The sequence below is a fragment of the Gallus gallus genome, chromosome 1, assembly GCF_016699485.2.
Source record: "Gallus gallus isolate bGalGal1 chromosome 1, bGalGal1.mat.broiler.GRCg7b, whole genome shotgun sequence".
Lineage (NCBI taxonomy): Eukaryota > Metazoa > Chordata > Aves > Galliformes > Phasianidae > Gallus > Gallus gallus.
In genome coordinates, this window is record NC_052532.1 from 13,257,382 (window position 1) to 13,269,400 (window position 12,019).

Consider the following 12,019-nt stretch of genomic DNA (forward strand, 5'->3'; position numbering starts at 1 on the left):
TAACACCGATATCCCAAACTTCAAATTAGCTATCTCAACAAACATTGCTTCTGAGACACAGAGAGGTGGGTGTGCCTCAGCATCTGAGAAAGTGAAATACCTAACTTCATATTAATTACCCATGAAATTTTTAAATCATAATGATGGAGATTTGAAATCAAGTCAGTCCAATTTAGGAACAGAATTATCCTGCTTGTATAAAGCAGTAACCATATTTGTGCCATGTTAGAATAGAAAGATTACAGCATCCTTTATATAGTACTGAAGAGGTAACACAAAGCTAAATTTTAAGTACTTCAAAACCAAATGGTAGCCATGCATTAGAGCTGCATTCTTAGTTCAGAGATAAAATCCTTGCTGTGTCTGGGGAAGAGAAAGGAGGAGACGGATTGGAGAAAAAACACTTTACTCGGTAGTGTGAAAAATTCAGTGCTGATGGGTTATCTTAATTTTTGCCCTCGAAATAGAGGAAAAAGATGATATGCTGGGTAAAATAAGCAGCAGCTCAGAGGGGTCTTGGCATGCAGTAGGATCTAGCATGTCAGACTCCAGTTTTACATAATTTCTTTGAAGACAGAGTACTGTGTGTAAGTGGTCACAGCAATGCTTTCATGGAGCACATTAGTCAATATAAAATAGGCAACAGTGTTGAGAAAATATTGATTGAAAATAGGAAATCCCAGAGCTGTCTTGAAAAAAAAAAAAAAAAAAAGCAAGAAAAAACATAACAAGAAAACAGGCAACTATTTTATGACTTGGCTTTCCTGTTATTTCTCAGCTCATTTAAGAGATGGAGACTGCGGAAGGATCTAGAACATTTCTGGGCAACAACTACATAAATATTGTCTTATTGCCACTGTCACTATTCAGAATTCTATCTTAATTAAGGAAAAGATCCAGAAATGTTACTCTGATTTAGAAGACTGTCCATTACACAAATAAGCAGAGGTTTTCTTCTACTCTGAGTACTTCTGCATTTTTAGCATGCCAGCTTGTTTCCATCCCACTTCTGTGTTGCCTCTTCTGTTTCTTCACCAGGTGGAGGCAGTGGTGTATTCTGCATGCCTTATATTCTCACCTCAGAAAATAACTGTCACTGTATCTGATGATACAGTAATTTTGGGAGAAAGGGATTAGACTGCCAGTCCATCTCAGTAACCCCCAAAGGATACAGGCAATCAGAATGATCTGTCATTTAGCATTCATGTAACTTTTCAGGTACTCATTACCTACACTTCAACATTTCTCTTAAATTCTAATAATTAAAGTCATATTTTATTCATCCAATTGTGCTTCATAGCTGGAAGAAGGAGAATTTCTGGAGAGAAATTAGATCGTTTTTCACAGCATACTTTACATTGTAGAGAGAGAACATTTCTTACTTTAAACTGCATCATGTATCCTGGTTGTATAATGAGCTCCCTGGAGGACAGGATGTTGTGTGTTTTGTCCTTTTTCTTATTTGGCCAGTAGAGATGGAACGAAGGATTTCCACAGAACCCTGCAGTCCTGACTGCATTAGGGTAAAAACTCCAGTTTTCTTCGTGAGAGGTGCCTTCTGTTAACATGAGTTAAATACAATTACTGCATTGTCTTGGTAAACATCAAGGCTTAGTAATGAATCCACGGAATCACTAGATATAAACACTAAATCTCTGCTCGCTGTTGTGACATGCAGTAAGTAAGCTACCAGCAGACACAGTAAAAACATCAGCTCCAGACAGCTAGTTTAAATTTTAAAATAATAGCATTTCAAAAAATATGATCAAATAAAATTTCCCTGTTCAAAAATCTACGTGAATTGAGGTGGACTGAAAAAAAAAAAAGATATTCTTACAGGTGTATCTATACATATACACAAACACACCTGAATTCAGGTGAATACATGTATTTACACATCAGGACATAAACAGTAGTTGTCTACAACATGAAAAAATTTGCAGAGCTCAAAAAGGAGAAAAAGTGCATTTGCAACTTCAAAGGGCTTTTCTCAAATAAAAGCACGGCAGCCAACGGAATAGCTGTCACAGCCTTTCTTACCATCATCAAACGTATCTACCAGCTGACTGGGGTTGATTTCTGCTCCACCAATCAGAATGTTATCCAGAGCCCACTGTGCCCGATCAGGGCCTGAAACCACAATGCCGTTGCTGATAGTGAAAGGCTGCCACCACCGCAAGCGGGTTGTGTTGGTCAGAGCATGTTCGGGGAGAAGGATGTAGTCATGCCTGACTGAGATGTATTTTTGGTAATCCATCTCATGAAGCAAAGTCCAAGTTATTCCTAGAATGGAAAGATGCAGATTTAGTAATAAAAACAAGTGTAAGATAGGATCTTCTAAAAGATTAAAGGGAGATAATAGGAAATCAGGAATAACAGCTATGGTCTTCTAATAAACAAACATTAACTTCTTAAGGGTAGCTGGTGACTGCTATTCATTACAAGAATAATCTTGTAATTGTATAAAACGATCAATTGGCTGGAAGCCACCAATTAATAAAATCAAGCAGGAGGATTATAGAAGACTTCTCCCAAGCATCAGATGGAAATTTAAATGGAGGAAGAACATCAAAAGGAGAAAAATACCTTTTCAATGAAAAACAGTCTTACTGATTTGTATCTTTCTGATGACTTCTCAGATATTTATGGTGTTTGAATACTGAGCAAGGCTGTAGTTTAGATGAAACTTAGATGTACTTGCCTCCATCAATGGAATAATCCAGCAGCACTCCCTCTTTTCTGCAAGTTGGTCTGTGGCATGTTGTCATGTTGTTTTCACTCCCAATTCTTCCCCAGTACTGTAGAAATCTAAGAGTAAACGTACAGACTTAGATCTAGTAAAGCACTTCACAGATCTAGAAATTTGCTTTCTGTTAGCAGATATGCTGAAAATGTTCAAAATGCAAACACTTTTATGCATGTAACACCAATGCAGAAGTAGAAAAAGGGTTTCAAAAAACGCTGGTTCCCACTGGAACCTCATGAAATTCAACAAAGACAAATGCAATGTCCTCCTTATGGGAAGGACTGACCCCCTGCAATGGGGGTTACATGTTGAGGACTGACTGGCCAAGAGCAGCTTGTAGTTGCTTAAGAATTCCCTGAGCTACAAATAGCATTGCCTGCTGCTTTGTGAGCGTTTGAGTTCCCAATTGAAATGACATAACATGACATACTTTGCACCCCTCAGGTCCAGATCTTGAGTGACAGCCTGCCTCACAGTTTGACCTCCAAAATACAGAGTTGTGTCTTCTGCTAGAATCCCACACTCAGTACAAGTATTTCCTCCTTCCAAGGACATCCATAAATCTGGCTTAATTTCTTCATTGTCAAAACGCTCTTTTAGGAATGTCTGTAACAAAGGTATTTAACATGAAGGAAAAGTAGTTATGATCTTAAGCCTCTCTGACAAACAGAGCTGGAACTGAAATTCAAAATATATTTGAAAGGCTCATGAAGATTGTAAAGATTTTTTTCTTTCCCAACTGAATGAACAGAAGTGAACTGAATTGGCCAAATCTGCAAATATTTTAGGGCTAGATTTTAACATACTGGGGAGTCAATCCAGCACACCAGAATTTGTGTGTGCAAATGAATATGCCTATTTCATAAGCGTGGTAATTTAAAACTATATAACACCACTCCAGTAGGTATCCAGTACACGTGCAGATATTGCTATTCTACATTTTCTCCCCAGCAAAAGTTGTACTGCAATGAAATGTCAAGATTCTTCTTGTATTCTTTGCTTCAATAAGCTCTTTCACAATAAAGACAATCCTTCTACACGCCTTGATCAATTATGATCATGGGCAATTGTGATTTTTATCTAATGGTAATCTAGGGATTAACAATGAATTTTATCAGAGCTTTACTGAGCAGTGTTATGTGAAAACGAACAAAACAGTTCTTGGATACTGCAGTAATAGTTCCATTAAAAAAGTGATAAAAGAGATGAAAATGGACTTGAGTATCTTCACACTGATGGGAACCAAAGTTCAATTTCCAGTGTGATCAAACCTTCTCTCAGTCAAACACATATCAAAATTCACTCTTTAAAATGTGCCGTAAAATTACCTTCAGTGTTTGGGTCAGATAACAGTTTGGACCCGAATATCCAGGATCACAGATGCATTGCTCTTTCAGGCAGTCTCCATGTCCTCTGCAATTTTCCAGACAACCAGGGCCCAGATAGAAATTATCAATGGCCCACTGCATATCTGAGTATTTCTGGTAGAACCGAAACCTCACAGGACTATATATACAGAAACAAAGAAAACAGATGTGTGAAACAACTTTGCTCAAACAAAAACAGGTAATTGAAATGCTATATACTTACGACTGTACTATCCTCCAAGCTTCCAAAGTAATATCTAGCAGTCTCTGTTGAAATGACATACACGTTTTCTCCTTCACAAGTGTACTATGATATCAGGACACTGTGGAAGCAGGAAAAGTCTATTCTGGCTCCCCGAATTTCATTTTTGGTTATACTTTCTTTGCAGATTACTCAAAGATACAAGAGATTTTCATTTTTGCAGAAAAAAATCAGCCCAAATAGTTTGCATATGTGTGGACTACTGCAGACAATAGGGGAACGTTTCCACTCAGTAGGGCCATAAATTTACTCTCTAATTGAATGCAGCTGCTTGAACAGAGCAGAACAGGCTATACTGAAGTAGGCTTCAGAAAAGCAAGGATGACTGTTCCATTTGTTCAGAACAAGAGTCATGATCAATCTTGACAGGAAATAAAACTAGGCAGAGCACATGACAAACATACACATTTCTATTTTGCACTTTCCTTGGAAGAAAATGAATAGGTAGATGTGTCCCCTGTTGTGTTTTTCAGGAGGTGAAAATCCAAGAATCTCAGATAAAATGAGTAGCTCACTCATACTTACTTGCCCACGAGGTTTTCAGGCAGTGAGTAAGTTACTCTTTTCCACCCTTTTGTGGGAAAGAAGACAGACGGCTGTGAAACACTCCCAGAACATTTTGGATCAGCAGGTAAACACTGAGGTACCAAATAACTCCAGCTAACACCGAAGTCAGTGGAGTATTGCACATGGACCTGATTTTGTGCGAGTTTTTCTGATGTTTTACATCCAACAGAAACCTAATAAAGAAGAGAGCATAAGTAAATTAGAATTAATTGCAGTAGTGAGTAGAGTTTATAAAATATTTGAACCTGAAAATAGGCTGTAGAATTTTGCTTGAAATTATGGCAGTAACAGTTCTTGTATGCTGCTGTCATCTGCAGATCTCATCCCAATATTCCCAAGATTGAGAACTTTTTTTTTTCCTAGCTAGTTCATCTTTATGGATATCCAGTCTTGTCACTTCTGCCTCATAGCCCCATACCTCATAGCTGATATTCTTCTCTCCCATAAAGTCTAAGATTTGTGTATTTCAGAGAAGGTCACCCAGGTCAGTTATGTCCAGCAGACTTACTTTATAAGAAAGATGTGAAAAAGGCTCTTACAGCTTTCGTGTACTGCTGGATTATTTCCTCTCTGTAGGTAAAGGGATGTATGAAGGGTGGTGTAGTTGCAGGTTTGATGTGAATGCATGCCCACATAGGAGAGGTGTGGCCATTTTTGAGCTGTTTTCACTTCACCAACCAGCTATAACAAAACATGCACCTTATACATGTTTAATAGCCTTGTTACACGATGTCCATACAACTTCTGTGCTGGAAGAGAACAGCGTGCCACCTCTGAGAAAGGTTCGCAGTATTAAAGCTGGCCAACAAGTAGCACGTGAGACAAATGAAGACAGGTAATTTACACTTTCCCCTGCAGGGAATGGCTCATGAATAGGTATAGACATCATCTTAGTTCTTGAAAAATCTACTTAGATTTGGAGGAAAATGAGTTTTAGAATATTTATGTGGAAGGCTGAGATTTTACCTTGAACTGCATAATCCAGCCTTCTGTTGGAGTCAGGTCATGGGTGACTGCATAAACCTCTCTGCCATCATGGCTCCCACAGATCATAACACCATCAGGAGAATCACAAAACCTCTCAATTGAGCAATCATCATGGAATAACCAGTGTTCATTCACTTGAAAATAAATGAGAACATCAGTTTCCAGTGACAACATGGGTTAAGAAGCCAATCATGAAGTAGTGGCTAAACACTAATGATGTTTTATTTTTCAGCCTACATGTGAATTATTTAGTACTGCTTCTGAGAACGTCAATACCCCGTCTTTCCCATGTACACATTTATTACATCCATTGCTCTTACAACTCTCTTATGTAAGCATCATGGCGTTATTTTTTAATGTTCATGATGTATAGGTCTGAGATTTACTGAAAACATGAACTTCTGTTGCACTGCATGCTATAGAAGAACTTTCTAATGTTTGTTGACTACGTGCCTGCACAAAGAGCACCCAGCGTTGTTAGTTGCTGAGCCTTGTGAACATTCTGAAGTACTTCCTCTTCCACAAAATGTATTTGTAAAATGTAACTTAACTTTCTCAAAGGATATTTAAGCCAGTTAGCAAATAGGAAACAAATAGGTTAAGAAAGCTACCTAGAATAACCTGTTTTTTTTTTTCAACCTTTTTTTTCTCTCTTTGAAGACATATTCATCTTCTAAGTAAACTCACTCATTAGAAAAGGGAAAAGTTACATTGCATGCTTTTGTTTTGCATTTTGTGAACAACAATAACAACAAGGCAAAAAAAAAAAAAAAAAGCAGCAAAGATGCTCATAGTGATAGGATTGTCTATGACATCCGTCACAGGGGACAAAGATTCAGAGGCGCAGCAAGAATTAGATATCTCTGTACTGACTCCTTGCTCTTTAATTCAGATCCATTTAGAATTTTTACCTGTGGTTTTGTCTTCCATAAACATATCGAAGGCGATCCTCCCGGTGGGCCCGGCATCGGCAGGGGAGCGCTCGTGCTGTGGCAGAGGAGCACTGCTGAAGGTATCCAGCATCACAGTTCTCTGGTCAGCTGAGCCAGAGATCAACACGTTGTCAATAGCCCAGTCGTTCTGGTCCAGACCATCATGTTTAGGCTGCCACCAGCGGAAGCGCGTCCCAATAGTTTTGGCATCGTAGGGAAGAAGGATGTTCACAAAACTGAAATACAGTGTGGAAATTAGTTGTAGGAAACCCACAGGGGAAGGACACTTCTCAATGCTCTGTACTGGGTATTTTGACTGGGTCCACTCCTGTTGTGTCTTAGAGAATGTGGAAACTGGGAAAATAGAGAAGGTTAGGTAATCTAGCCTACCTTCTCCCATGAGAGATTGCCAAAATAAAGAATCCTCATAAATCCCAATGTCATCCCTTGCACAGAGGCTCACAGTAAGGTGGAGAGGGTCAGCAGACAGTCTATGGCATGAGTTGTTCAAATTTGCTTTAAGGAACAAAATGCAATGGTCTATGAACATAAGATCCCAGGGAAATATTAAGAAGGGAAGCACTGAATAATAATGGTTATTTTCAGCCCGAAGCCATTCAGTGAAATTTTCTTATTTCCATTACAATAGTAGTCAATGGCACACTTAAATCACTTGTCCAATTAAAATGCTAATGATTTGTTTGTGTATTCAAATTAAACGTCAAGCCATATGTCCTTCCCAGCCCCATTTCTATGAGTCTTTCAAACTAATAAATGAGGAAAGGGTTCACCTATATCTATGCATGCTTTGAAACTCACAAATGTCTGAAAAGAGTGTTTGAGTGTAGTGTAGACATCTTGATGGGTATCTGTAGAAATTCAGTTTCTCCTCTATACACCATTTTCTAACAAGTTCAAGGAGCTAGACAGTAAGGAGCACGATTGTAAATGAAAGCTACTTGCAGAACAGGATCACTGCAGTAGCTATCTTCCTACACTTACGGTCTTTCAGCTGAACTAATGCTGATGCTCAAGCACACGCTCTAAAGTCATTCAGAAATGCTTGCAGCACTGGACAGACTCTGTCTGTCTCTTGAAGATCTGACATCCAAACCAAAGCAGTAATAAAAGAAATAAGTTGTTACAAAACATTCAAGACTACCTGACCTAGTGTAGGAAATTATATATGCAGAAGAAAGCATTTACAAACCCAGGTTTGCTGAATTGGTCATAGAAAATTTCCATCAAGAGGCTCCAGGTAATTCCACCATTCACAGAATACTCCAGCAGCACTCCTTGGTTGCGATTGTTAGGAGTTATCAGACATCCATACATGAAATAAAACTGGATGAATTCTGCATTGGTGAGATTCAGATCCACTGTAACTAACATACGGCTGCAGCCCTTAAAAGCAATAAAAAGTTATGTTGGCTGGTGCTATCTCGTAAAACCTAGAAAAAGTGTTAGATTGTGCAGTCACTGTTAATAAAATTACATATTGTAATATCTTCCAGAATAGTACAACTTCTACAAATTAAAACAACAGCAAAGCTACAACAGAGCAGTAAACAACTTTCTCTGAGAACAGTTTCAGTTATGTTCCGTCTTAAAAATATCCACCCACGTTGCTCCTTGCACTTACAGCTTTATAATATTAAGCCTCATAAATGGGATTCACCTTTGTGCTGAATACAAGAGTTACAAAAATCCACATCTCCAATGTAGAACGTGAGGTTCTGCACGCAAAGCTGATGAACTGCTGACTGTGTGCTAATGGTTCAGTTGATGCAAATCATCAAACAGCACAGCAATTTTAATACATGTGCTTTCCAATAATGCCTTATATATTTCACATACTTTGCTGACTGTTAATTAGTGGTGCCTACTTAGTCCTACTGGAAGGAATTGGAAATGCAATAATTCCATTAGTTTACTCCAGGAAACTTGCATCAGTTTGCACCTAGTTATAAAAGTACATGAAAGAGCATAAGTTCTACGTTTCTAAAATATCATCTAGTCATTTTTATAGCCCTGAGGCTATCTAAAGCAAACTGCATTTCAGCAGCAGTCTGGGTTATGCAGCTGTGTATGCAGCTAAAACACAAGTAATTTTACTCCAAGTTTACACTGAAAATAAATTAAAAAACAACGAAATATCTGAAGGATGAGTTGACACATGGACATATTTTCATGGAGTAAGTGCACGTTAGACACATGTAAATACCTAGCTATTCATTTACCTCTGTGGGCTGATTAGAAGCAGCACCAAACTGTAGTCTCTGTGGAAAATATAAGTGCTACAAGGAGGCCATTATCAGTGGGTGGGTCTGAAAGTCAACAAACTTTGTGCTTTATTCTATCAGGCCCCACCACAGCTACTTTCAGGAGGCCTCCACACCATTACTCATTTTCCTGGCTGCAGGAAAACTGGAAAATGCCCAGATCATGGTATCTGCTTTGCTGGAGTTTATCTGGCTGGTGCTGGTCTGTAGGACCTATCTGACTTTGCACTTCAGCCAGGCACAGGGTATAATTTTTTTAATATGTTTTATGTTTACCGCGTTGATATTTTTTAACACACTGCTCTGTATTTAACTTCTTAGATCTAAAGCAGCAAGTCTGTGCTGAATACCAACCCCGCTGAAGTGAAGAGCCATCCCGGAGGCCACCGCTCCGCAGACCGTGCTCAGCTTGCCTCCATTCACTGTCAGCCAGTTCTGGTTGGACGGCGAGCGATTGAAGTTATCTTTCAGTTGTGTTGGAAGGGGAGTCTCTGGCTCATCGCAGTAGAGCCCCCCCCAGTGCTCATCACAGCTGTGGAGAAAAACAAATGCAAAATTCAGCTGGCAAAGGCTATGCAAAGAGGTTTGATTCATGTCATGTTATCCCACATCAAGGTGCACTGTTATTCCACACAGAGACTGTCTGCGTCATTCAGTAGCTCACAACTTGCATACAGGGGTTTCAAACATCTGTCACTTTTTGAAGTTGTTAGTATGAAACAGAAATGATTTTAGGAAGGATAGAATTATGCAGATGCTTTTTCATTCTATCTTATAATACAAAGTACTCCAACACAATGTTATCAGTAAAATACATTTTACTTTGATAGACAAAACTTAAAGGATGTGCCAAGCCTAAGAATGTCCAACTAATGTTAAATTTACATGAGTTTCTGTGAAATCCTAATGGATAGATAATTTTCTGTTATTCCTTTATACAGTCCTCATTTTTTTTTCCCTCTTCTGAAAAACCCTGTAATGTCTTGAAATCTGGATAAAAGCATAGAAATGTGTTTTGCTACTATGTGAATTTCAACAGAGATCATGCCTTGGTACTTCAGTACTGTTGGGACAGAGGACAACACAGTAATATATCTACTCTGCAGTGGAATATATTTCTAGCAAACATAGTCACAGTAAAATTATATCACCATTCTCCCATTTCTGTGACCATTTGTGACTGGAAAAGCAATACATCCATCTGGAAGGTATTCCTCTGTTGCCAAACAGAAAAATCTGGGGAGGTCTGGCTGTTGTTTGGTACTTTTGTAGGGCTTTATATATGCCTTTAGGTTGACAGTTTGAGGATCAAACCAGTCTGCTGCCATGGGCAAACTCACTTATGAAGCAAAGGCATCAGGCCATCAAGCCAACACTAGCCCCAAGGCAAAAATTGGCCTTGTGAAGAGCTGGCATATATCCTTCTGCTTAACATGTGTTCCATTACCGGCCCTGGAGCTCCATCAAGGATGAGCATCCAGCAGCAGGATGAGGGCAAAGGGACCACCCCCTTAGGAACCAGGGATGACTTCTGGGGAGCTTCGGGACTGTACACCACCAGCAGGGTGTGTGGACTCAAGCAGGCCCTTCTCCCTCCTTCATGAGAGGGGAGTCAAGCTGTAGCGTAGCCAATAGCAGAGGCAGTGTATGAGGAAAGGACCAGCAGCATCACTCTTGGCGTGCTAACAGGCAGAGATCTGCCAGAGCTAACCCCAACACTTACCCAGACTCCTGAAATTTCTGTTCCAAGTGGTCGCAATGCCCTGCTCAGTTGTAACTAAGTCCACTTTCCTTTTAAAAATTGTATCAAAACCTCTTCTGTGATTTTGTTAATAAATACAGAGGAGTGAAATGCTGCAGTGCTGTGTAGGACAGGGAAAAAAAGTACACTTACACACAGTTGTCCTGTGTGCACTTCCCATGGCCGCTGCACATGTCTATACAACCATCTCCAATGTAGACATTGTCAATTGCCCATGTCTGCTGCTTATCGAAAGGAGCAGGCTGGTGCCAGCGGAAACGAGTTGCTTGAGACCTTTGGGAGAGAAAGGGAAACAGAAGGGTAAAATTTCTAGGTAAGCTAGTCCTTATTTTGACTGAAGAAATGTCAGTCTTGTGGCTAGACTGCTCCTGGAAGATTTATTTGGTATCAGCATAACCTAGAGCTGATTCCTGACAGCAGAAAGGTCCCCCAAAGGCCAAGATGAGGGCTCCTATTGAGCTACACCAAAGCTAAATGGATTTGACTGGCTGTATGGGAACTGTTGAATCACAGCCTGAACCTCTGACTGACCACATGAGGTGAGAGCTGAGTCAGCTGGAGGGGCATAGGTGAACGCAAAATGGTGAAAGCCATGCTCTACCCCTCCTAGACCCCATTTAAGGGCTGACTCCCATGGTGTCCTTCCGTGAGCCCAGGACATGGGTAAGCTCTTTATTTCATTTCTCCTTTATAATGCAATAATCCCTCTGGTCTAATACCCATATACCTGTTTGCTATACAACTGGTATACTAATAGATGGAGAAGTAGCTTCCTGAAATCTGTAATAGTTAAGGAGGTCCTCCTAGCTGGGTTCTGGCACAAATCTGAGGCTGAGAACTGGATCAAGCTGTGATCACCCAAATCTTCCAAGTTTTACCCCAAGCTTGAGTTTCACTGTTTTGGCAGTGAACTAACCTGACTTTTTCCTCTGTGAATGCTCCTGGCTGCAGTCACATAGTGCAGCTCTAGACAGAGGGTTGGTTCCAACACTAGATGCTGTGTTTATAAACCTACAGGGGTAGGTAAGCCCTGTGTGGGGGTGGTGAGGCCAGTGGTGGTGTGACCCTGCTTTGTAGTTTCCTCCCTGCCCTTCATCCTGGGTTTGGCTGGAAA

The 12,019-nt window shown here is 39.9% G+C and overlaps 1 protein-coding gene across 3 annotated transcripts in view; it reads right to left on the reverse strand.

Moving 5' to 3' along the window:
• Positions 1-12,019, reverse strand: part of RELN (reelin) — a 273,059-nt gene that overhangs the window by 13,300 nt on the left and 247,740 nt on the right. For all 3 annotated transcript variants that reach the window (XM_004934740.5, NM_001305123.2, XM_040701261.2), the window contains exons 47-57: positions 11,038-11,178; positions 9,498-9,675; positions 8,072-8,265; positions 6,841-7,097; positions 5,909-6,063; positions 4,901-5,115; positions 4,075-4,252; positions 3,177-3,352; positions 2,702-2,808; positions 2,041-2,283; positions 1,383-1,558 (exon numbers count right to left, since the gene is read on the reverse strand). In XM_004934740.5, coding sequence (XP_004934797.3) covers positions 1,383-1,558; positions 2,041-2,283; positions 2,702-2,808; positions 3,177-3,352; positions 4,075-4,252; positions 4,901-5,115; positions 5,909-6,063; positions 6,841-7,097; positions 8,072-8,265; positions 9,498-9,675; positions 11,038-11,178 — 2,020 coding nt within the window. The remainder of the gene's footprint in view (positions 1-1,382; positions 1,559-2,040; positions 2,284-2,701; positions 2,809-3,176; positions 3,353-4,074; positions 4,253-4,900; positions 5,116-5,908; positions 6,064-6,840; positions 7,098-8,071; positions 8,266-9,497; positions 9,676-11,037; positions 11,179-12,019) is intronic.